Below are 27,970 nucleotides of genomic sequence, written 5' to 3' on the forward strand. Positions count from 1 at the left end.
TCCTTACGACAAACATGTCAAAAGTCGAGTGCGATGCGTGCATGTGCAGAACCAGCTATTGGCCTACTTACTGACCCCGTACAAACGCGGCACTACCGCCACAACTTGCTTGTGAACTTTTTTTCTCAATCGCATGTGTTTATTATTTAGTTGCATTATTATAAATTTCCTGAATTTTCTTGATTTAGCAATGGAAATGGAAATTATCTTGACTGTCCTCGAGCTACTGCGACCCACGAAAATTTTCTCGTGACCCACAAGAGCATCGCGACCCCTAGATTGAGAAGCGCTGTTTTGTTAACTTCGGTCAGTTTCTAAGACGGTTTTAAACGGATTTCGCATAGATATTCTTTCTTTAGGAATTACCAAGCCGAATTTATTTTTAAAAAAATTCACTTTTAATTTACCAATAGCACCCCCATCTCTAGCAATATAATCGCACTCAGACTGTGAAATGGGTCAAGAAAAAGATTTTTCTTTTTTCTTTTGAATCCAGGCCCAGTGACTACAAGCAACCGAACTCGGACAGTCCAGGGCTGACATTTGGTGGTCTAATATCTATGCTAATAAATAATTTTCATTTGATGAGATTTTTCCATTTAATTGGTTGGAATTCATTTGTAGTGGTCTAGAAGGGTTGGTGAATTACGTACTTCTGAGATTTCTAGTAAAATATGGAGATTGAAATCTATTGCCCGAATTCTACTGCTAACTTCACAGTCGGAGTTCAACCAATTCGATTACACTACAGTAAAAAGTTAAGGTCCATCCGGAGATTCTTCTAGCAAGATTTTTTTGAATCTTCTAAGATCACTGAAAAGCTTTCGAAAAAGCTTTTTATGATTTCTAGTAAGATTTCGTGAAACCCTTATAGGAATAAGGTCAATCAAGACCAAAGTTTGTGAAACCGAAGAAGATGTCAATGACAACCTCTAAGGAGATTTCTAAGACCCATGGTTTTAAAAAGCTCTAGAAAGATTTCGCAAGTAAGCTAAGAAAATTTCGCCGTTCCCCGCCTCAGTTTGTCACGAAGAATTTGATTAAGATTGCAGATTATATCAGTTTCTTAATTTTAATATAATGATTGCTTTTTGGCTGGCTACGCAACTATTTTTCTAATAACATGTTAATTTTAATGAAGAATCTAGGGAAACGTGTAAGAAAATTGATAAAAATATATCAAAGAATTTCTTTGACGAATCAATCATGATATCCAGAAGGAAAATGTTTTGGGTTAAAAATATAATTTGATACCCCATATCCATAGCATTTAATTTCATATTGAATTAATTTTCGAAATGCTATAAATGCTAGTATTGTTGCTATTGAAAAACAAACGGCTTTCCATATGGGGAAGATTGCTTGTTGCATTCTATTAAGGAACATACAATATAATCAAAATTCAGCGATTGCGAAAAATAGCACTAAAATTTGCCACCCCCGCTTGGTTGGGACTTCCAATGAAAGGTTGTTGTAATAAAATGGTACTAGATGTTGGTCCGCCATTATCGGCACGTCGTTCGTGCTGTTGGTGATCGACTAAAGTTCACGGACATCTTTGGGGAAGACGAAATTAAATCACGTTTTCTTTTGGAAGTGGAACTAATCCCTGTACAAAAAGCGCGAACTTAATTGCTTCCAATAAACTTAGCTGTTGTCAAGTAGTTTTTGTTACTACAAGGAGACGATTTTTAAATTTCAAGGTTCTTCCACGTGCATATTCCTAAAACCACAGTCTGGAGCACATGTGCACATATTTTTTTAGTAAAATGTAAAATTTTGCTCACGGTCGATATCTAAAAAATTGTATAACTTAACCAATTTCCCAGAAAGAGAATCGGTGACATATAAATCTACTTAAAAGCATCAAAGGCGCTGCCAAGATGTCAATCGAAGCTAAAGGTTGTTAAGTTTTTTTTTCGCGATTTTATCGGTTAACATATGTAAATTGCACAACGGATTATTGGTATTTTAAATACAGAAATAAAATTTACAACCGCACCATAAAAGTACGGGTAAGATGTTAGAAGCTCGACCTCCATTTTTTGCAAACAATTGAATTTGTGCTTCAGTTTTAAAACTAATGAAATATTAGTCGCTTCAGTAGACCAGAAAGTATTTAAATGGAGTTTACTAATTGAATATTTTCAACTTTTTCGCGTTAATTTTTTTCGTCCCGAATTTACTTAAAATTACAATTACGTCAATAAGAATCGCCCAGTCAATTAAGTTGTGTACGGGAGGCAACAGAGAATTTTTCCTATCAATTTCGCCCATGGCAGTAATTTAAACGTAAAATATTAAAAGCAAATTTGCTTTCAAAACGGGTTGCTGTTAACATTAAATCGCGAAACAATTAAAATTACCTTTACAGGGTTGTGCGTTTAATTAGAGATCTATACTTATTGGGAAATGAGCCGGCAAAGTGAAATTTGATTAATATATTCTTAGCGTTAAACATGAATGTAAATTGACAAAGGGCATCATCAGACGACAGCAAATATAAATTTTGATATAAAGCAATGGATACCTTACATTTTCTAAGTCAATAGGAATGGGACTATCGTGTTAGGTGGAAACATAAAAAAACTTTTAAATTCTGTTTGCATATCTCCACAACCTCTAAGCTCACTCAAATTAAGTGCTTCATCGTTTTAGGACACGGACAAAGGGGATTAAAATTGATTAGTAGGTTAACTCGCTAATAAACTGAAGTGATGTAAAAGTAAAAGTTCATTTACTTATTTTTATTGTCATGCTGATTATGCAAGCGAATATAAGAAACGAACAATATTGGATCGGAGTTGAACTTTTGTAATAGATCAGATCGGTATATTGGAAATATTTAAATATGTTTAATATCCTGTTTGCATTCGATACAACTTTCTCCCGTTTTGAATATAACTCACAAGGGTTAAACAGAAGATAAAAAAGTTTATCTAAAAGGCAATTCCATTCGAATAAAAATTCTTTTAGTGTACTTTTTACCTAAGAATTCCTGCTACCTTAAATTCATTATCACTTTATACGATAAAATAATGTGAATAACCTAAAACATGATAAGGGTATCCATGTACGGCATTATAATGTAATAGAGATGATAATGGCTTTAAGTTATCGTACTGTTGCACTTCCTTCCTTTCTGCGTCAATATTAACTTTCAAAAATATTTCACTTTGACCCTGCATCATTAAGATAAAGGGTTATAGTAATCTACTAACCCCAATAAACAATGATCAACGAAGCGAAATGTTATCCGAGTCCATTCAGAGACGCGCGATTCCATTTAAATGTCTTCATATTCAGTGAAGGTTATAAAAGCCGAAAACTAAAAATAATTCCAGGATACGACTTATGCCAGCAGATGGTTGTGATGTTTTGCAAAAAATTTATAGGTCAGCGCTATAAATGTGTAATAAAGTTGTATTTTTAGAAATGGTGTACGGAATTGAGGAAGATCATACCTGGAGATCTCGCCCTGAGTTCTTGATAAATCTTTGACAAGTCATTAAAAATCAGTTTTGGAAAATTATGAGAGACCAACTTCTCGCAGCCCCCTCTTTGCATTCAAAAGTGAACATTTTTAGAGTTCTGAAAAGATCGTCAATAGTTCTAGATTTTTCATGAATAATCAGTGCAAAAGACCTTGTGCAATGTTCTCAAATAAAAACTCCCGGTATTGACTATAGTTTAGTAAGAGACAAATTTTTACAGAAAAATCTGATAATGAATAGTATGTTGCATAAATTGTGTAGGGTGACCCGGAACTGTGGTCAGAACTCAAAAATTCTACCAAAAAATGTGTTCAACGATATTTATTATGGAATTGTTAAGAAACAAATATCATAAACCATCTTGATAAAAACTTCACTACAAAAAGTGCCTTTGAAGGGCCATACAGTACTTTAAACCTGAAACACCATTTAAAAAAAAGTTTAGAACCCTTAAGAAGTGTAACATCCAACGCCCTGTTTTTAAAAAAAAGAAGGGGGCTATACCAAACGTTAATCAGAACTCAAAACCTTATCAGAGAAATCTTTCGAATTGTGAGATACTATCCGGAGCTCTTAATCGAACTCCGCAATTCTAACCAGAAGCAGGCCCGAATAATTCCTTTACTACTTACTTGAAATACGAAAAGGTCGAAACCTCATTAGTCTTACAACTGTTGAGGGGTTGTACAGAATTATAGTAAACACTTCAACGTTACGTAAGAAAACCTCTTTGAATTTCTGGCAAAAGAAAAATTCTTCCATGTTTTGTTTCTTATTGTATGTCGCCAGCCAAAACTTTCTCAGCAAAGCTTCCAAAACCATAGAGCTTAGTAGGGTAGAAAAAAGCTCTAGTCATTAGCAATCAATCCCCTCACGGGAGTTCCAGAGGCAAATGAGCGTAGCGCCACGTCGAAACTTTAAGAGGAAGAGACAAAGAGCAGATGTGCCAATTTTCATAGGGAGACTCCATGTGGTGCAGAAATACCTTCACAAGGAATCATACAATTATATTGCCAAAAGAAAATATTTAGCCATTTATTGGCCATATATCCAGAACTATATCACAAAGCCCACACACAAGCTCGCAGAATTGAAAATTTCTATAAAGAGTGACTAAGCAAGGTTCACCTTCATCACAGAAGAACCAATAGTAACCACTACCAACAGTACCATGTAATTGCTTAATGAATATAATGGTTTAATAGTGAAGAGCCGTTCTTAATAACATAATTTAATAAAGAATATGTTATGACAATACCTAAAACACTTAGTTGAATGAAAAGGAAACATAATTAAAGAGCACATTAAAATTAAGGTGATTTTAATGCCGACAACCCAACAATTAAATTTTTTATTGCCAGCTAATGAATTGTTAAGAATTATATTATTTATTTAATTTAAAACACTGACAACATTAAAATAATCAAGCACGCATATTTCAGCTTATTAGTAATACTTAAAACGTTTAAGCGTCACAATAAAAAGGTTCAAAGACATTTAGAATTGATGACCTAATATTACGAAACGTTAAAATAACATAATTTGATTTAAATTAATACATTATATAATTTGTCTAATTCCATATTATTTTCAAATAAACGAAGGCTATTGTATACGCGTGAAAGTGTAATTGAGGTGTCCGTTTGGGCAACGCAAATAATACGGTTACAAATGGATTGGTTGAACGTGTAATTTTACTATCAGGCTGTGTATTTGTGGATGTTAGAGTTAACGTTCAAGGTAGTGTACCTGACGTTCAAGGCGCGTCTACGCTTAATTTAAGGTAATAGCTCAAAGGTAACAATAAATGACCAAGCAAATATCTGTTTGCATTTACTAGATTATGTAATTTAACATTACTTCGTGTCAAGCCGTGGTTTTAGCAAATGTAATTAATTAATAGCGCGCTGGGGGACCACGATAAAAGGTTTGGCAGACCATTCATTATATACGTAATACAGTCAGTCGATTCTCGAAACTTTACTTTTAATACACACCGAGATACACACATAAAAAAGTAGATTCCTACAATGAGTATAAGATGCATATTCTACATGGGATTTTGTACATCCATAAAATGTACAAAAATATGCCGCAAATGTCCGATGCGTGTGTGGTTTGTCGAACCTTGGATAAGTATTTGTCTTGGACGTCTTATGTGTATTTATGCATGCGCATCGGACTCTCGATTTAAACGATACGGGGTTCATTATAATTACAGATGTAGAATTGGCTCTTTGATGGTGTCTTATCGCAATGACGCAAATATTTCCGACTGTCCCTTATCCTTCCACACAATTAAATTTTCCACCAAATAGACAAAATAATAGTGATAATTTAAACAAAATTAAACATCTAACATCTCCGATACAAAACATTGACCTCGAATTCGAATAACATGATGTTTAATCTCAACTGGCGACCACATTTAACGTTAACAATAAATGAAATTTAACATACAGGGTGACCCAACATTTCTATAGGTGCTTAGTTACTTGGTTTACACAATATACTACAGGCTCTAAGTTTTCTACTTCGAAACTTATTTCTAACTTTGATGGCAAGTTAATCATATAAGAGAATCTCGAAAGAAGCATTTTCGCTACAACGTAAGCAAAGAGTTTGACTTGTTTGTAAAGTTTGTTAATATTGATGGAAAAGTGTATATTGCGCTTGATAATTTGACATAGGATTCGTTGCTGTCGGATTATCTGACAACTAAACCCAATTTTAAAGAGAAAATCACTATCGCAAACAGAATTCAGCTATCACTAACCGTTTGGCCGCTAGAGGCCGTTTCTCGAATTTAGGCGATTTCGCTAATGCCCCATAAGTTTCTCATTATGATAATTGATTTTGGCAAAGTCTCTCTTAGAGCACCTTTTATATAGAATAGAAATGCGATGTACAGTTTTTATACAGAGTGTTTGGTTTTTCTCATACGACTCTAAACTCAATTTTTTCATATGGACCACCCTATATATTTTAGGGTTTTTGAAATGACCGTAAAATTTCCTAAATTTTGATGTATCACTTATTATATTTATATTAAAAATTATTTTCTTTTTTACATTAAAGTGTTTTTATTGTAACCATCTAGGTTTCCATGCCGAGCAAAAGATGGCAATTTGTGGAAATTAGAAATATTTGGAAACTAATAAACATTTCCAAATAACCAAGAAATTGTCATTTCACCCAATCTATTGTTCGCTATGGAAATCTAGATGCCTACAATAAAAACATTTTAATGTATAAAATGCAATAATGCAAATAATATTTAATATAAATATAATAAGTGATACATCAAAATTTCAGAAATTTTACGCTCTTTTCAAAAACTCCAAAATATACAAGATGCATATGAAAAAATATAGTTTAGGGTCGTATAAGAAAAACCAAACACCCTGTATAAAAACTGTGTAGCGCATAAAAAAGTACTCTAAGAAAGGTTTTGCCAAAATCAATTATTTTCAATAATAAGAAAGTATGAAAGCTTAAGGAAATCGACTAAATTCGAGAAACGCCCTCTAGCGGCCAAACGATTAGTGATAGCTGAATTCTGTTTGCGATAGTGATTTTCTCTTTAAAATTGGCCTCCAGATCCCTGGGTCCATGTCCTACTTCTTAAAATAAAGGGTGCTTCCATAAGAAAGTGTCCAATTTGGACCACCCTGTAATTGCATGGCCAATAGCTTAAAGTGTACGAGCGCATACAAACTACAAAATTTTGAAAACGTCACTGAATAAGAGGAAGAAGTAGCAGATTTTTAGTGTATATGATGTCTATTTTTTTAATTAGTTATTAACACTTGATCTTATTGAAAAGGTAGTTTTGAGAAAATCTGCAGCGCACATAAGGAGCTTTCATTTAAGAAAAAAGAATGATGAAATCAGATAAACAGGTAGTTCATTTTATAAAACTCAACATCCGCCATCTTGGATTGGGCACCATTTCTATTAGCTAAGTACCACTTTGAAATTGTAATCATGTTTTTTTACATCCTGTGGTAAAAACAAAAATTGGTACCTCCACATTATACAATTTTCCTAAATTTAGCCAGTTGGCCCATACACTAGCTCCTTCCCAGTCAGTCCTTTATTATTATTGCTCTTCTTTTTCTTAGTATTTATTTGAAAATTAATAGCCCACACACGTCAGTGTCATACGTTGCGTCTTAAACCAGCTATTCTACATAATTGAAGGTGCGTCTTTGGTTCCATCCGTAGGTGTGCATAGAACTAGCGTTAATGTTTTAATATTAAAAGAAGGTTCTAAACTTCAAAATTGTAAACGTGTTTGCGATTGAAAAACGAACAAACACGTCACAATGGGCAAATAACAGCTAACATGTTTTTCAAAGCACTTACACCAAATTGATAGATCTTTTAGCCTTTTAACAGGGTAAACTCTCAGTCAAAAGAATGGGCCACCAATTGAGTTTTGTACCTGTTCGAGGGATGTAGCGTTTACATTTCAGAGGGATGGTCAATAGAAGTACGAAGAATCCCGATGTCTTTTAGCTGTGACAAGTTTATAACGTGAAATTAAGCAGCTGAAGTAATCACGCCCGAAGCGATGTAGAAATTTTCGTTGGGAATCAGGAAAAGTATCGGAGCAGATCCTCTGAACGGAATTCGGTCACACCTCCTACGAAACGGTGCGCTTCGCTGACGCACCTGAACATTTCTCGCCGCAATTTTACAGCTTTCGGATGATCTTAAAACTACCCCCTAACGTAAGGGACAATTGTTACATGTTATAAACCCCAACCGTCTTTCGAACCTTTCGCGCTCTCACCCGCTCCATCGTCTAACTGTTAATTTAAGAATTGTATCCCTCAAACGGACGTTTTGCTTCAAAGTGAATTACATTTAGCACAAAAAATCGTAATTCCGCTGCCTCACAAAGGAATAAAGATATATAATAAACAACCGCTCACCTGTTAAAAATTTAAATTAATACAATATATGCGTCCCTCATCATCAAGAGCAAGGCTTACCAGACATGGCCACAAAGCCTAAAAATCGAGCTAAATCCTTTGGGGAAGTAAACCAGCAAAAAGCTGTACTTGACGTTAAGTGATATTTGTGTTTTCCTTCATTTACATCCGCTCTTTTTACTCGAGATTGCGGTTTCAAGAGCCAGTGTTAAATATAAATTTAACTTTATAAGAATTAGGATGTTACACGGTTTTTATAAATGTTTGCATAAATAAAAATGTGGTATTTTTTGTGTACGTTTTTTCATCGGGAAGCTAAACTTTGTGTTGTAATAATCAAGGGCAACCGGCTCTTTTTTTGTGATAAATCACAACAACGCCGCCTAGGTGGTGTAACTGTAGATTTTTTGTGGGGATTCCTAATTGAGTTTGAGATTCCACGAGCCGAGAGTAAAAGTGCACTTAAAAGACACTAAATTGGTCAAGGTTAAGAGACGAACATGGCGTTTCGATTTGAATTTTAAATCAATTAGTAGTTTAATATATTGACAGTAATTTGTAAACATCGCTTGGGAATAATATTGTGTCACGGTACTAGCAGGTTTCATAATCTTTAGGTGTAATTAACGAATTGCGATTAAACGAAAGAATCGGTGAAGTTTTCTATTATTTTTTAATTTAATGTGCAGCAAGCACGCAAAACACATTAGAAACTTAGGTGATGTGTAGTAGGAACGTAAAACTTCATAATAATGATTGATTTCATGGGCAAACTCACTGCTTTCGTTTGTTACCCTTCGCTTCCAATAATCATTTTTCAGTTTCGTTATTTAAGAAATTAAATTCCGTCTCAACGATGTGGGCGAACTGGCTTGCTCTGTTCGATTATTACTATGCCAATTTTAATTACATTTGAAAATTAACTAAATAAATGCTTTTAAATAGGAAATAACGCTCCGTCCTTACCACCCGCACATTAGTAATTGACCGAAATATACGCTTTGAAGTACCTACCAGAAATCCGAATCAAACTAAATCTCGAATGTCGGTCTGTCGGTCAGTACTCTCATTTCCGGCTAAACGGTTGAAACAATTGGAACCAAATTTGGTACACATAGAGGAAGGGCTGAAAAGCTTTTGGGCAGAACGCGCATGCGTAGATATGCGTAATGCGGGTGGTATCGGCTTAATTGCTCGTGGTGCTTCGGAAGAACCAACCATACACCGGCAATGAGCAATTAAAAATATGCCACTGAATTAATGCGCGAATTAAAACCACTAGGGAGGCACAGTTCTTCGCTTTAAAAACTGAAGCTCGAACCGAACCACCAGATTCAGAAGTGATATTATTTTTGCATTGTAGGGTATTGGAATTTGGACAAATAGACCTTTAACTGAAGGAAGGTATTTATATATTTTATTTTTCATTTGCCTATTATATGTCAATTACATCTGTCATATGTGATATATACAGCAGTCTATTACGCCCAAGGGAATAATGAGAGGGCATAATGGATTGTCATCTCATTATGTCCTCAAACGGCTTGTCAAATTGATTGACGGAGTTACATTATGTAATAAAAAAGATGCAACTTGATTCGTATGAAGCATTTTAATGTTGGGCAAACAATAATCATGACATTTGTATATTGGAAATGCATTCTTTGGAACGATGAAAAATAAAATGTTGTATGCACCTCAGGCATTACTCAATATTTAACCCTCGGGCGACTCTGTCTGTCGCCCTCGGCATAAATATCGCCTTAATGCCCTTGATGCATAAATAACTATTTTATTTAAAACTAGCAGTCCCTGCGAACTTCGTATCCGCCCCTTGGGAACTTCTTTCGGAGTATATCTTCAAAGAAACCTACGTTCTAAATGATCGACGAACGTAAAATCGGGTTGTTTCCCGTTCCCGTGGGAATTTCGGAAGCTCATAAACTTTTGAGATACGTCCAACCATTCCCCAGTGTGTCGCCGCAATCGGATGATCGATTTACACAGACAAACAGACAGACAAGCATTCATTTATATAGGTGGGCGACGACCATTTCCATATAATGCCACTACAGTGTGCACATTTTAAACATTGGACATTGTTGGATAAACTGCATGTCAATTATAAGTTATAACAATAATTATAAATAAGAAACGTAATTAGGTTCTCGACATTTATTTAACAATAAGTCGATTTCTACAATTGTGGAAGAGATTGTGACCTAGGTCTTGCTCATTTGCAAATACATAAAGGACACGTACTAACCAATGCCAATCAGGAGGTGAATTAATTATTTCTGCCTAACTATTCGGGAGCCGCTTTATTGTTGAAGCGCTTCAACAATCACAATTAAATGAAATCAATGAGAAAATATCCAACTTGTGTGGGAGGAAAGCTAAAAATGTAAGACAAAAGGATTTAATGAATCAAACGAGAGACATTTTAAAAGGCGGATTACAACGTAAAATGTAAATACGTGCTACGCTGTCAGGATCTGTGACTGAAAAGTACGCAATCGGAAGGAATACCTCCATTATGTCTTTGTAATTGCGGTAATTGCCCAAAGTTGAACCTGTAACTGTTATTAGAAGCTTTCAGAGGCAATCGATATTCCTGAATACTGATAAAAAGGAGCTTATGTGGAACTGGCACTTTATAACTTATTACCTACACTAAAAGCACAAGCCACGTAATTTGATCCAAAAAATGTAAAACCGACGCATATATCTGCAACTTTGAAGAGCTTGAACACCTTAAAAATAAAAGAATTTAACGAAAGTTGCCTGACTGGATCCGACCCCAAGATTTTAAATCTTTTCCCATTATTAACATAAGTCTATCGCTCATTGGCACCTCGACACTTAATTGGTAGTGTGGAAATGTCGCAACAGTCCTTAGCGGTTTACCGCAATTCTTTCAGTTAACCCCAATAAGCTGTTTTTTATTCGCAGGAAATAGGAGATTGTAGCTTAATAACGTAATCGAGAAAATCTTACATAAATTAGTAAACGATCACGGTTACACAATGATGGGCAAGCACCTTTGATCAAGGATCAATTGCGCGATTTTAATACAAGGACAATAACGTACCACGAAAATTAGGCGTAATGGCCCATAAATACTAAATTCGAAACTACCTGTTAATTGGAAATTAAACTGTCTGTCGTTATCAACACCCAAATTAATGGTTTGCCAAAAGAGCGGCGTGGCGCTAGATTTCTATCGCATATTCGATTAAACACCCCTCGGCACGTGAAATTTGTAGAAAAATATAATTAGAACAAAAAAAGTAATTGATTACGAATGAAGCGTGACGAGGCCGACGGCTATGTGTAAATTATGTAATTCATTTTTGGGGAAATTATGAAAATCGTTAATGCCTAAATGCATTATTTTTGTTATAGGCAACCCTTAATTTCACATGTCACATGGCACTCCTTTGTATGTGAAACGTCAGGTTCATTAAAAAAAGTTGACAGTCCACTGCTCGGTAGGAAGATCTTAATAAGGGAAATTACAAAATATTCCTGCAAGTGTCGATTCCTCAAACCATCGAAATTGCTAATCAGATCTCGATTCCACAGACTTTAATTTTGTATAGAATCGGTTTGTCGAAATAACGCTTCCTTTCCGAGATATCGGCCAAAAACTGAGAAAATTGTCAAAATTTGACCAAAAAGTGCAAAAAAAACCAATGTGCCAGGTTCAATTTTTCCTGCAAACCAGGTTCATGTTTAGCGAGTCAAAAAGTATAAGGGACGAGGAGCTCAACAGACTCCTGAAGACTGCGATGCATATTCTTCTCCATTTTTACTGCATTTCCATCTTATATTGGAAGGCGCTATTATGGCTACTTTCTCCGCCCGTCCGTCCATCCGAGGCCTTAACTACTCGTACAGCTTTTAATATATTTCGTTCGTTATTTTTCCATTCGGTAGCTTATAGTTCTGGCACCTTAACCAAGACAAATTTTAACAATTAATCTGCGCATGTGCAGAAATTTAATTATTTGCAGGGATATTTTTTTAAATTTTAATTACAGATGCTTCTTGTAAAGACAGCATAATTATAAATAATAAACTTTCTTATTTATTCATATATTTTGTTAAAATTTTAACCACAAATACTTCTAGTACAGGCAAACATATCGCATATTGTAAAAATACGATGCCCGAATGTCTAGATTGCAATTCCAACTTTCTTATTTATTGAGATATTTTTTTGAATTTTAACCATAGATGATTTTAGTAAAGAAAAATATAGACAGCTTTTTGGGAAGTACTGATAAATGCCGGCTCGTGTGGCGCAGGCTGAAACCCCGCCCACTCAAAAATAAAGACAAAAGAAAATAAAATAAATTAATGCATGGAAAATGCACATAGGGCTCGCCATAGGAAAACCTTTTTACTTGTTTTTGTTTTTAATGCATAATAAAATTCCACAAAATTAAGTTTTGAAATTCTTTTAAAAAGTTTTCTCCTAAAATCTTGGGCATGCAGGGAATGAAGACAATACAAGATTTGTTGCATTCTTCTGTTTGAAAAAGGGAAAACTTAATTGCCGTTGAAGATCGTCTTGTGGTAAAAAAAAACAATTTATTTGTATTCACAAGACGACCTTCAACGAGTTTTCCATCGACCACAAGATGGAAAAACAATTTTTCCACTTCATTCTTCTGTTTTTGAAATATCTGGCACTGAGGATCCTACAACATGTTACGTCTGCAGATAGGAGGTAAACTGCAATGAAAATTTTTTCACAGTTTTTGTCGTTGGACAAAATTAACATTTTTTTTTAAAGTTTGTTTCAGTGGTAGAACCTTGAAAATATTGAATCTGTAAATGAACAACCCTGGAATATAACGTTTTTTTATTTCTCTGTTTTTGAACATTTTGACAAGGAATCTTAAAAATCTTGAATCTACAGATAGTGAAGGTCCTGCAATCCATTTTTTAGCGCATTTTGCTACACATGTTGTTAGGCGATAACGGCCTCTTTCTCCATCCGTCCGTCCATCCGAGGCTGCAACTACTCGTGAAGTTTTCAATATGTAAAGTTCGTTCCTTTTGAATTCGGTAGCTTATAGTTCCGGCATCTGAGCCAAGAAAAATCTTGACGATTAATGTGCACATCCTCAGGCTGCGCAATATCAACATTCTTATTTATTAATATATTTTGTTGAAATTTTAATATGGTCGTATAGTAAAAGGCAGATGTGCGCATGCGCAGACTTCGCAATAGGTACAAACTTTTTATTTATAGATATTTTTTGAAATTGTGAACACAGACGCTTTTAGTGAAAGTAAACCTATCGCTGGATGATGGTAGATAATTTATAATTAATGTTGTTTTTTATCTACCATCATCCATCGAGTTCCAACAATAAAAATGGAGCAATTTATCTCTAAAATAAACCTATCGCATATAGAAAAAATCAGACGTGCGCATGCTAATACTGTGTAATGCCGTCGGTAACGCCAACTGTATTAGAAATTCCTTTGAGATTTTAACCATGGATGCTTCTGGTAATGAAAAATTCGCCTTAAGGTGAAACCTTTTTATTTTTTCATTGTTTTCATTATTTGTCGCTGTAACTTACAATAACGAAAGTTAAGCAACTCCTATGCTAGAATTTGAACAGAATGAAGACATTGCATTAACATTTTTCGTATTCGTCTGAATTATTGAAATTTTGACACCGAGGAGGAAGCCTGGAAAATGGTTAGTTTAGAAGAAACTGTATTGAAATTCATATTAAAGAATCTAGAAGATCTTAAATCTGCATTGGGCGAATTACAAGATTTACCTGTTTTTCAAAAAAATTGGATTCCGTGGAAAATCTTGAGTCTGCAGAATATGAACGCACAAAAATACGTGTTTGAGATTGTTCTGTTGTTTAACATTTTTATCCTGAGAAAAACCTTGCCGATCTTGAGCCTGGCGTTATAATATTTTGTGACATTTTTTTGAATCTGTGCACCATAACATTTTATACAATTACTAGATTTTCCCCCGCGACTTTGTACGCTCGATATTGACGGATATACAGGGTGACAATTTGAAAACTTACCACCCCTCATATCTTAGTAAATAAACGAGATATTTAAAAAAATCAAAATCCGTTTCGGTAATTCGGAGGGGGAATCACAATGACATAGTTGGCGACGCACCCCCTCACACCCCCTGTGCCCCAGCCACCCCAACTTTTAAATCTTAAATAGTGACCCCCCATGTGTGATACGTCGTTGGAAAGCTCTGAAAAAATGCTTTCCAACCATACCAAATAGCATTACATTTAGGTTAGTAATTATCGTGCAAATAAAAAAATAAACATGGAAAATCGTATTTAACTTGAACTTCCAAAGCCGACTTGACAGCAACTCATTTTTGATCGCCAGTTATAATCTATTCTCAAACTCTTGTCGAACCTTTTCAAATGTTGGTTTTGCAATATTTCGACATTCTTGAATTATTCTCTGTCTTAGTTCGTCTATGTTCGCCGGTTGCGTTTTAAATACGACAGATTTCAAATGTATCATATTAGTTTATTTTTTGATTTGCACGATAATTACTAACCTAAATGTAATGCTATTTGGTATGGTTGGAAAGCATTTTTTCAGAGCTTTCCAACGACGTATCACACATGGGGGGTCACTATTTAAGATTTAAAAGTTGGGGTGGCTGGGGCGCAGGGGGTTGGAGGGGGTGCGTCGCCAACTATGTCATTGTGATTCCCCCTCCGAATTACCGAAACGGATTTTGATTTTTTTAAATATCTCGTTTATTTACTAAGATATGGGGGGTGGTAAGTTTTCAAATTGTCACCCTGTATGATAAATAACATATCGATACGCTACGACGCAAGTGAATTGGCAGAGTGCGATATCAACGAAAAAGTTTTTAAAAATCCTACAATCCGATGGAGCCCAATTGTGAGTCGAAATCACACAAAGATACATAAAACAATTTTTTTCATCAAAGTCCTTCCACCTCGCTTCCAGCCGTTTAGGAAGAGTTCAGTCATAAACAAACGTACAGAAGAATGTTATATGCAAATTTGTGATTCTTTCAAATCTTTTCTTGAATTTTTTCTCAGCAATCGTAACACATAGAGGAATGGAATTAATGGTTTTACGTGGATTTTTGATTTTGTGAACTCAATGGACCATTGTCCTTTTTGGTGTTTCAGGTAATCCGAAGTTTGCGTTAGTTCTGCAGAAATATGCCCAATCTATTGCTGGAAGGTTGTTTCAGATGGGTATATTGAACATTCATTCCATGGCAATTTCAATGCACTTTTCCATTTGTGAAGTAATTATCATATACTCTTATTATGATTCCTTCACAAATGAAATGTAAAAGCGCTGAAACCAGCCAGCAATAGGTTGTGCATATTTCTCGTGAAGTTAGCAATAACGCAAAAATATGCATATGAAAAAATAAATCCTATTTATGAGTGTGTGGATTGTTGTGGACACTAATAATATATCAAATGTTGCGATTAACGCCATTATGTACATAGACATAAGCTTTATATTTTTTAAATAATTTTCGAACTTAAGTGAACGTAGTAAGAGTGAAAACATCCATCCAGATTAGAGACGTTTGGATACCAATTACATCAAACATTGCAATTGATATACGTATATCATCATTTAACGAACTTGCATATTTTTGTACACTTTTATTTTGCTGAATGTTTACTGCTACCTTCACAAGAAATATGCAAACCCTGTTGTTGGTTGGCAATTTCTAACTTCAGAGGGTGTGGAATATGCAGTTACTGCCTTTAATTTTATTGGTCGGTCCATCATATTAGTACCGCTACAAAGCATGAATTTATATTCACCACCATTGCCCACTATTGCATCCAATTAAAAAAATGTGGCGGAAAATGGCGTATGTTGCTCTTCTGTGTTGTCTTGAAATGGGGTGCTAAAGGAGAACAAATTTTTCAGTTGGACCACAAAATGCACCTTTTTTTATATGAAAACAATTTGGAAAAAGTCTCGGAAAAAGTTTCAAAAACTAATTTTGGATTCATTATTTTCAACCCCTATATATACAAAATTTTACGGAGACCAAGTTTTTTGTCGCATCCCCATGTAGAAGTAATGCGGAGCACTTTATTTTGTGAAATAACCCTACGAGCTCAATGATATAGATCAATTTTAAATTTTTGAGTTTTAAGTGAAGGTGAAGCTTGCAATTAATTATACTCTTGAGAAGCAGTCCCCAAATTTGATGTGTCTGTATGAACTAGCAACATTCTGTGACCCAGAAAGTGTAAATTAAAATGCTTTTGCTATTGAGATTTGGGAAATGGATTCCTATGATGCGGTAAAGATGCAAGCATTAACACAATGGAAACAAAAGGCAGACTCGGAATTATATTATAGTTAATTTCTGCACTACTAACGTCAAATACACCTAATAGAGTTGTTTTGTCATTACACTGCGGCAACATTCTGTGGTAGGTGAGAGTAAATCCCAATTACCTACAATGAATACAATTAACCTTTCTTTAGTTTTCCCATAAAGGTAAAACATAAAAACAATAATTTCATTTACTTCACAAGCAAACGGTTCCCTTTAGGGGCTTTGATACCGTTTACAGGGTGCTATCATTACTTATAGGCTTTATAATAAAAATTTGCGCTACTTTTAGAGAGGCTAAAATTATTTCGGCGAGGAAATATAACGCAAAGTTCAAGGAGCTTTCATTAGATACATGACCGAATTGGAATTTAATTTTCTTTAGAACAATACATTCATTCCCATACGTCCTCCAATTCCGAAATTTTTGTTTAAGGAATTCCAAATTTTTATGTCGGTTATTACGCAATACATTTTTTTTTTAATACAATTGGTGCATTAGAATATAATACGACTTCATTTCGCTTGCAAATTTTGGTTTACGAACTAAAACTTTTTTTCCTCTTTGTTAATCTAATTTGCGAAACGTTTAATTTATTTTAAAATACATAAAATGAATAGAAGCAGGACTACCCATAATTGTAAGTTTTAGCAATTTAATTACCTCTCAGCTTTTTTTTACAATTCAAACTTTTCCTACCTTCACGTAAGTTAGACTAAGCGAATAATTGAGAAATGCATTTCGTTTTGAAGTTTGGAAAGCTTCTGCCAATAATTGCGCACCCGTTTAATTTTTTACAATAAAGGAGGTGGCGCTACGTTTAAAAACGTATTCGCCCTTTTCTCTATTATAATTTGCGGTTAAACGTATCTCAAATTTCATACGTTTGGAAAGGATTTTCAGGTTTCACTTGTTTAGTTCTACGGTTAATTTAATAATTAACACAATTTACGAAAGGGTTCGATATCGTATTACCTGTTCAGTTATAATCGAAAATTGTAAGCTTCCTATAATAAATTAGATTAAAACTTTGCACCGTTCAAACTTTGGAATACTTCTAAGTGCTATAGCTTCACAACCGGTCATTCTATTAATAAACTGATTTTGTGCTCCTAAATGTTAACTTAATTTATTGGCGTATTTTTTGTGGCGGGTTTATTTGATGTACAGAAGCCGGAAGGATCTAATGTTTGAGGAATCGCAGTGAGAAATACGTACCTCAGCGGCTAATACCTGGTAGCCGGTATTTGCGACAACGAAAATAAAATAGGCGGCAACTAAATACAACCACAAAAGTCTAGGGATTGAGCTTTTAAAGGAGCCCATTGTTCAAATAAACTAAGTCACACGCGCACTAAAAGAACATTATTCGTAATAAGTTACCAATATGCATATGCTGGACCAAGAAGATGACCGATCGTACAAGCCGCGCAACACGGAATGCCGCCGACGAGGGAACTTTTCAAAACTTCCTGCAGCACCACATGTGCTAACTACTGTCTGCTCTATGGCGTTTACCGCTGCGTCGATTTTCAACACGTGCTCACTTATTCTTGTGTTCCTCCTCAAACTCCTACCACTTCACGATCGCTCTTCCTTCTGATTTAACAGTAATTAGTACGCTTAGTTTCAAGATTAAAAAATTACAAAATTTTTTCGGCGATAATTTTTTACTAAACTGATTTATAGTATAAATAGCTCATTAAGTCGAATTTCGAAATTTATTTAAAACAGTGATTGTCCGCGCATTTCGCCATTGCACCGATACACAAACCTCCGAATATTACAACTTCGGGGTTAAAACAGCAACAGGTGAATTGCGTTACGTACGTATTTAGAATAAAAAAATTTCTAATGTACACGAAATGCATTTGATGGAATGTTGCCAACTTCCTGCGCTTTAGCTCGGTCAAATTACCTTGATTAGCTGAAACTTGAAAAATGCAGAAAAATCTAGTCTAGGGACTCGACAAAAAGAAACTGCAGTCGATGAAGAAATCAAATCAATTTGAATATATGCTACGGAACAAAAGAGAGTATTTTGCCGGAAGAACCGTGATTTTTATCCCTCAGAACTCGACATGGCGGATATAGAAGACTTTTATTATTATTATTATACTGCAGAAAATTTGCAACTAATTTTATTTAATTGAAATGGAAGAATGAAAAATAAAAATAAATATCAAAGTCGAGTCGAAGGGCCTTCAGCGCATTTTTGTGTAGCAGATCAGTATTCTATTAGCCAGTAAAATCTTCTCAGGGCTACCACATGCCGTTTGTCGGTACCCACTTACGACGTCCCGTTCACCCGCAATTCGGGTTTGAAGTTTTGACTCCAGCATCACTTAGATCTTGCCTGGGGCTACCACATTGCCTTTGTCAGTACCCACTTCCGACGTTCCATTCACCCGCAAGTCGAGTTTGAAATTTTGACTCCATCAGTACGATTCCGTCGGGAATTACCATATTCCATAGCGGATGAAATAATATGTGATAAATGCAGAAAGGGTTTTCACACCACTTGTACTGAGTTGAGTAGATCCGAAGTACAGCAGATCCTGACCAAAGGATCTCGTTCATACTATATGTGCCTATCTTGCGATCATCAATTAGCTAATGATGAGAGCTCGAATACTCTAAACGCCTCTATCTCATCACTGAATGATTTAAAGGAATTATTTATGAGGGAACTAGATTCACTCAGGCAATTGATAACTACTCCCAGTCCTAATGCTAGCATCCATGCCAAAGAAGAAATTATCAGCGAAATTTCTGAAAGACAAAGACGAGCTGCAAATGTAATAATATTCAACGCAGATGAACCTTCTTCTGGTGATGCTGACTCCAGGAAAGAGAGTGATAAAAACATAGTAACTGGCGTTATCTCCACGCTAGTAAATATTCCATTAGAGAATATTAAGCTTTTCCGATTGGGTCGTCCCAGAACTGATGGGAAACCAAGACCAATAAAAGTTATTCTTAACTCATCGAATGATGCTATCGAAGTTTTAAGAAATAAGCGTAAACTCAGAGAATCAAACAGTCAAATTTCGGTTGGAGCTGATGAAACGCCTTCCCAGAGAGAATATTTAAAAATCCTGCGCAATGAGTTGTCTGAAAGAATATCGAAAGGAGAGTTGAATCTAACCATACGGTATCTAAATGGTGTGCCTAAAATTGTACAGCAAGCAAAAAACTAAATGATAATGCCAATATAAATATTAGTGGTGAGCGTTATAATGGATTGTCGTGTTATTTCCAAAACGTCCGTGGTCTAAGGTCGAAACTACATGAACTGTACGCGTCACTCCTTGAAGGTAGCTTTGATGTTGTTGGCATTGTGGAAACTGCACTCTCTGAGGAAATATCAACGTTGGAGTTTGCTTCGCAAACATATAATATACATAGGTGTGATCGACGATTTGAAATAACGAATAAAAAGTGGGGTGGTGGTGCGATGGTTGCGGTGAAAGCAAACATCGTCACTTCGTTAATCAACACATCTGCTCTACACATCTTAGTACCCTGTATAGACATAATTGGATGCAAGTGCTGTTTTAATAATATGACAATTAATGTGTTTGTGATTTATATTCCGCCTGATACTGTACTGGGCGACTGCGAAGTGTTTTTCGAAACTTTTGAACAGTTGTGCAGCGAGTTTGATCATTTTTTGATTCTAGGTGATTTCAACATACCTAGCTACATGATGACAACAAGTACTGCTGACGCCAAATCTAGCTTATTGAGTAATTTTTCAAACTTGTTTAATTTAAGACAATTCAATCATATCCTTAATAGAAATGAACGCATTTTGGATCTAATTTTTTGTGATTTTGACTGTGAAGTCATCCACGATGATAACCCGTTTGTGTCAGAAGATGCGCACCATCCAGCACTATCAATAATTTGCCACACAGACTTGAGTCATAGGACAGTGTTTCCCGTTAATGAGAATAAAAAGTCATATAATTTTAGGAAAACCAATTTTATTAACTTATACTCGACTCTATCTAATGTCAACTGGTCTTTCCTACAATATTACTCTGATGTGAATAAGGCATGCGCGGAGTTTTATAATGTATTGTACAACTTATTTGATCAGTTTGTACCACTTCATCGCACTCGTAAAAACCATTATCCTAAATGGTTTACTGGTGAGATTATTACCCTTATTCGTTTTAAATCAAAATTTTTTTCTAAGTACCATAAGTTTAAGCGCCTTGATGATTTAAATGAATATAAACGCCTTAGAAGATTAGTTAAGTCACAAATCCAAAAAGCTTACAAAAACTATGCTGTTAGCGTTGAGAATACATTAATTACTAACCCTAAACAATTTTGGTCGTTCGTAAGAGCCAGAAAGGGTTACTCCAGAATTCCTGGTGTTATGAACTATGATGGTAATTCTCTTACTACTTCAGTTGAAATTGTTAATGCATTGCAGCTGTATTTCTCAAGAGTTTATCGTCAGTCGCAGAATACAAATGTTTCCAATGAGCCCTTCACCAATATTCCATGCGTACATTTGCAAAGAGTAACAGAAGGTATGGTCATTGACGCAATATCAAAGTTAAAAAATAAAGAAACTTCCGGAAATGACCAAATTCCATCATTCTTAAGGACTGTAAGCATATTTTCATTTATCCTTTGTGTATTATATTTAATCTGGCACTTAGTACTCATAGTTATCCTGACGTTTGGAAGATAGGAAAAATATGTCCTGTATTGAAATCTGGCGATGCGTCTGAAATATCTAACTATAGGCCCATAAGCGTTCTTTCTACTTTTTCAAAAATATTTGAAATTACCTTGTTTAACTTTGTTTATCCTATGATTAGAAACTACATTTCAAGCGATCAACATGGTTTCATGCGCTCTAGATCCACAGCAACGAATCTTATTTGTTTCACGGAATTTGCAAGTCGAGTACTAGATGATCAAGGACAAGTTGATGTAATATACACAGACTTCCGCAAAGCTTTCGATATTATCGATCACAACTTAATTATTAAAAAGATAAGAAGTTTTGGATTCAGCGACTCTCTTAGCCTGCTCTTTACATCATACTTATCTAATCGTCTACAGTATGTATGCTATAATAATTTTAAATCCGAAGTCTTTATTGCATCCTCTGGGGTGCCTCAAGGACCCCTCTTGTTCCTTCTATTTATTAACGACATTACCAAGGTACTCTCCTGTAAGTGCCTATTATTTGCGGATGACTTAAAAATATTTCGGAAGATTGGCTCTGAGAGCCACTGTGTTCACCTGCAAGAACAATTAAATATTATTCATGATTGGTGTACTGATAATAGATTGGATCTAAATATTGGTAAATGCAAAATATTGTCTTATACTAGAAAGCATGTCATTCAGTATGATTATTGTATTGACTCTGTTCCTCTTAATCGTGTGACCGTTGCAAAAGATTTGGGAGTAGTGTTTGATCAACGGTTAAATTTTTCAAACCACATTCAAGCTATTTCTGCGTCAGCTATACAAACATTGGGTTTCATAATTCGTAATAGTAAACCGTTTAAAAATACTGATACGTTGTTGTCCTTGTATTGTGTTTTAATAAGGCCCAAATTGGATTACTGTGATCTTATCTGGTATCCGATCTATAGGACCCACATTATCTCAATTGAGAAAATTCAAAGAAGATTTATGAAGTACGTTTCGTTTAAGCAAGATGGTGTCTATCCGGCTAGAGGTTGTCCCTATGATGAACTGCTTAGCCGGTTTAATCTGCAATCATTGGAGAAAAGACGTATTTGCAATAGTCTTAAATTTACCCATGGTCTATTACATAACCGTATTGATTGTCCTAGCGTACTGTCCCTATTTAACTTTCATGTTCCGCCTCGTACTAGTCGCTATCCGTTAGTTTTTCTTAATCCGACACCCAGAACGAACTTGCTGTTAAAATCGCCAGTGTGTTTGATGTCACAAAATTGTAATCAATACTGCACACAATGTGATTTAAATATCTGCTCATTATCAGATGTAATTAATCTATTTCATTAATCTTTAATTGGTTTGTCATTTCGTAGATATATATGTCTCCTTACATTTAAATATCTCTTTATTTTTTTATTTTTTTTGATAATCAATTTATAGTATATTATGTTTATTTTTCAATCATGCCATATTTAATTTCTGTAATTGTTCTGTAATTGGATGTACAAACATCTGTTGGACAATAAATCATTATTATTATTATTATTATTATATTATTCCCTTTGTCGGTACCCGCCCCCGACACTCCGTTCACCCGCATTGCACGTTTGAAATTTTGACCCCACCATCAGTAAGATCTTATCTGGCTACCACATTTCCTTTGTTGCCCACTTCCTACGTTCCGTTCACTTGCAATTCACGTTTGAGGTTTTGACTCCAGCATCAGTACGATCTCGTCGGGGATTACCATATTCCCTTTGTCGGTACCCACCTCCGACGTCCCGTTCACCCGCAATTCATGATTGAAGTTCTGACCCCACCATTAAGATCTTATCGGTAGCTACCACATTCCCATTGACGGTTACCCACTTCCGACGTCCCGTTCGCCCGCAATTCGAGTTTGAAATTTTAACTCCATCAGTTCGATCTTGTCGCGGATTACCATAATATTCCCTTTGACGGTACCCGCCTCCGACGCCCCGTTCACCCGCAATGCACGTTTAAAGTTTTGACCCCACCATCAGTAAGATCTTGTCGGTGGCTACCACATTCCCTTTGTTTTGTGGTTGCCCCCGGATCTTGTCGGGGGCAACCACATTCCCTTTGTCGGTACCCACTTCCGACGTCCCGTTCAGCCGCAATTCTAGTTTGAAATTTTAACGCACTCGGTACAATCTCGTCGGGGATTACCATATTCCCTTTGTCGGTACCCACCTCCGACGTCCCGTTCACTCGCAATTCACGTTTGAAGTTTTGACACAACATGTAGCTCCGTCCATAAAGTTATTAATTACACGGCCTCGGTAGGTACACGTATACTCCTCGTTTTTCTACAAGCGTTCTTCTACTGGACTTCATTTGCTGCCAGCCAGCCGGCCAAAGTGAGATTCGCTACCCTTGTGATAGCAGCAGGAGGTGGAAGTGGACGAGATATCAAAAGAAGGTAATCAGCAGAAATTAAAGGGCTGAAGAAGGGAAAGATGCAGGAATGATAAAATATGATTTTCGGAAAATTATAAATAGAAAGAGAAAACACAAATAGGATTCAGAAAAGGGAGAGGAACAATCGATTGTATACATATGTACTACACAGACGGGTTGAAAAAGGAAAAGTGATGGCATTTTTCATGGATATGGAACATGATCACTCTTGTTGGAGAAACTTGAACGGATTGGGATTAGAGGCATTCCACTGCAATGGTTTCGCAGCTATTTATCAAACAGGAAGCAATACGTTAAAATCGGAAAATCGAATAGTTCTGAGCATTTAATTAAAGTGGGGGTGCCTCAAGGTTCTGTCCTGGGCCCGATCCTATTTCTGATCTTTGCTAACGACCTTCTCTCTGGTAAACTAGAAGGTTCTGTTACAGCTTTTGCGGATGATACTGCTTTTGTATACTCAAATAATAATATCGAAGAACTGCATAAAACAATTCAATCGGACGTTAGGAAGCTCCAATTGTGGTTTACATACAATCGGTTATCTCTAAACACCGAGAAAACAATGGTTATTAATTTTGGGATTGACAACAGTGCAAATTTTCTTAACCCACTTATCTTTCATAATATATCTTGCTTAAGTAGTACTAAGTGTCACTGTCCTAGACTAAAAGTAACAAATTCTATTAAATACTTAGGTGTTTGCCTTGATAGTGGATTAACATGGAAGAGTCATATACAGAGGATAAAACAACTTTTACTAATCTCACTCAGGACATTTTACCATTTAAAATCTGTTTGTGGCGTAGCAATACTGAAGCAAGTATATTTTGCGCTTGTTCACTCTAAATTATCTTATGGCATAGCCTTTTGGGGTGGTACGTATATCTCCTATCTTAGATGTATTCAAATACTGCAGAAACGTTACATAAGATTGATTTACGGTAAAAGCAGGTATTTTTCTTCCTTTCCCTTATTTCTTTCTCTTCGTGTGCTACCCCTTCGTTATCTACGTTATCTATATGTATTCAAAGTTCTTGATCTATTTTATCAGATGAGTAGTGGCTTTGGAATAACAGTTGATCTGGGGACTGGAATTCACAATACTCGACAATATTCTAAGAAACTGCTGCGTCTACCTAAAGTCACTAAATCGTTTTTTCAAAAAACATTCTTGTTCCTCGGACCAAAATTGTGTAATTATTTTTTTAACCATTATTCTCAAAGTATATTTGAACTATCGGTTCGGGTGTTCAAGAAAAGAGTTAAGGAATTTTTATTTACTAAAACGACTACTGAGTTGGAAAACATGTTATCTCTATCTTATTTTAAGTTAATTTTACAGTTTGATTAATTTTGCTTGGTTTATGTTATACATCTTCATTTCCACCAATGCTTCACTAGCGATACGTTGCGTACATTTTATTTAGCTGAAAATATGTTCATTAAATTTAAATAGTTATAGTTATATGTTGATCTCTATTTAGATTTCTGTACGTGTGTATGGCGTTTGTAGCATGATCTTGGATTTGCTTTTCCTCCCAGTGTTCAGAGTAATTTTATTCTCATTACTCTTACTGGTGTAGTATTATTTCACCTAGTACATTATCTTTAAGCTAAGTTTCGTTTATTTTCGCACTGCCTTAATTTATACTTTATATAATTTTTAATTTTTTGTTGAGTTTGCAGTTTTGTATCTAGGTTGGAATAAAGATTATTATTATTGTCGGTGTTTCTTGTGAGAACTCAGGTCTAGCCTGGTTAACTAATCGCACGGATTAAAATCAAGTAACGATTAGTGTCTGTGTCTGTGTCTGGTGAAGTTATGTAGGGTCATTAAAAAAAAAAATAAAAAATAAAAAAAAAATAAAAAAAAAAATAAAAAATAAAATAAAAAAATCACACACGTACATTGGACATCTAGGGATAATGTAATTCGTACTTACCAACATACCTATTGATGGGCACAATAGCCAACGCTATCAGGAAAGAGGAAAACAAAACAAAACAAAAAAAATCATTATAATAATTCCTGTAATTTTATTAAATGGAGTTTATTGTGTAAGTGTTTCTTTGGCTTTGCGTTTGGGTTGAATACGAGTGGGTTGTGATAACGTGGTGTGCTTCTGTGAAGAAGGAGTTTTGTGTTTTTTAATTGTATTTATGGTGTTTCCTTGTTCCTGAGGTCGTATTTGTGAGGTTGCTTGGGTTTTTGGTGGAGATATTGCAGTATTTTGTGAGCCTGTGTTAAGGTTTTTGCGTTTCGGTTGTATACGAGTGGGTTGTTTCTGAGAAGAAAGAGTATTGTGTTTTTTAACTGTGCTAGGGCGTGTAACTTTATTGGATGGACCTGTCTTTGTAGTACATGTTGCGTTACTTGTGTTTATGGTGTTTCTTTGTTCTTGAGGTTGTATTTGTGAGGTTGCTTGGGTTATTGGAGATATTACAGTATTTTGTGAGCTAGTAGTGCTGTATAGGTTTCTGCGTTTGGGTTGAATACGAGTGGGTTGTGATAACGTGGTGTGCTTCGGTGAAGAAGGAGTTATGTGTTTTTTAACTGTGCTAGGGCGTGTAATTTTATTGGGTGGACCTGTCTTTGTAGTGCATGTTGCGTTAGTTGTATTTATGGTGTTTCTTTGTTCTTGAGGTTGTATTTGAGAGGTTGCTTGGGTTTTTGCTGGAGATATTTTAGCATGTTGTGAGCCTGTAGTTCTGTTAAGGTTTTTGCGTTTCGGTTGAATACGAGTGGGTTGTGAAAATGTGGTGTGTTTCTGTGAAGAAGGAGTTTTGTGTTTTTTTAAATGTGCTAGGGCGTGTAACTTTATTGGATGGACCTGTCTTTGTAGTGCATGTTGCGTTACTTGTATTTATGGTGTTTCTTTGTTCTTGAAGTTGTATTTCTGTTGTTGCATGGGTTACTGGTGGAGACATTACAGTATTTTGTGAGCCTGTAGTGCTGTTAAGGTTGTTGCGTTTGGGTTGAGTACGAGTGGGTTGTGTTTGTGATAACGTGGTGTGTTTCTGAGAAGAAAGAGTATTGTGTTTTTCAGCTGTGCTAGGTCGTGTGGGTGAGGGCGTCTTTGTAGTGCGTGTTGCGTTACTTGTATTTATTGCGTTTGTTTGTTCAGGAAGTTGTGTTTGTGTGGTTGGTTGAGTTAAGTTTGGAAATATTACAGTATGTTGTGTGTCATGTTGTGAGTCTAAAGTGCTGTTTAGGCTTTTGCGTTTGGGTTGAATACTAATGGGTGGTGATAATGTGGTTTGCTTCAGAGGTGAATCTCTGATTGTAGTATATGTTTATCATTTGTTGTGCTTGTTTGTTCGGTAAGTTGTATTTGTGTGTTTGTTTGGGTTAGAGGTGGAGATATTACAGTATGTTGTGTACCGTGTTGTGAGGGAGTGCTGTTGTTTACATGTATACGTTGTGGAGCATTTCTGTATGTAGTATCTTGTGTTATGTTTAGAAATTTACGAACAATATGGCATGTGTTGATAATGACTGCTTTTTGTAAATGTTTGTATGTGTTTTTGTCTAAACCTAATAGTTGTAAATTGTGGTGTATTGTCTTTGGTATAATTCCAGTAGCACTAAGAATAATGGGAACTATAACAGTAGATTTCATTCTCCATTGCGTCTTAAGCTCGATAGCTATATCGGTGTATTTGCGGTGTTTTTCTGCATGTGTTTTAGTTAAGTTGTCAGTGTTGGGGATGGCAATGTCTATAATACAAATGGATTTTTGTGTTTTATCTATAAGTGTAATGTCTGGTCTATTATTGTGGATAGTTTTGTCTGTGAGTAGTGTCCTGTCCCAATATAATTTGTGTGTGTTGTTTTCAAGTATGATCTGTGGCGTGTATTTGTAGTATGGTGTCGTATCTGTTATGAGATTGTGTTTAAGTGCTAATTTTTGATGTATGATTTTAGCTACCTGATCGTGTCGATGTTTGTATTCAGTTTGTGCAAGTCGTGTGCATGCCGATATTATATGTTGGATTGTTTCTGATGTTTGTGAACAAAGTCGACAAGAATCAT

At 35.5% G+C, this 27,970-nt stretch overlaps 1 protein-coding gene across 27 annotated transcripts in view; it reads right to left on the minus strand.

Moving 5' to 3' along the window:
• The window catches only part of LOC116170153 (basement membrane-specific heparan sulfate proteoglycan core protein), a 173,226-nt gene extending 154,924 nt beyond the window's left edge, over window positions 1–18,302 (minus strand). For 12 of the 27 annotated variants that reach the window (XM_031486359.1, XM_031486364.1, XM_031486361.1 and 9 more), the window contains exon 1: window positions 18,031–18,301. In XM_031486359.1, the coding sequence (XP_031342219.1) occupies window positions 18,031–18,138 (108 nt within the window). In that variant the 5' untranslated portion in view covers window positions 18,139–18,301. Of the gene's footprint in view, window positions 1–18,030 lie in introns of all 27 variants that reach the window. The other 15 variants (XM_031486353.1, XM_031486356.1, XM_031486354.1 and 12 more) reach the window with 2 other exon arrangements.
• Between the last annotated feature and the right edge of the window lie 9,668 nt (window positions 18,303–27,970).

This window comes from Photinus pyralis, unplaced genomic scaffold (genome assembly GCF_008802855.1).
Source record: "Photinus pyralis isolate 1611_PpyrPB1 unplaced genomic scaffold, Ppyr1.3 Ppyr1.4_LG5, whole genome shotgun sequence".
NCBI classification, from domain to species: domain Eukaryota; kingdom Metazoa; phylum Arthropoda; class Insecta; order Coleoptera; family Lampyridae; genus Photinus; species Photinus pyralis.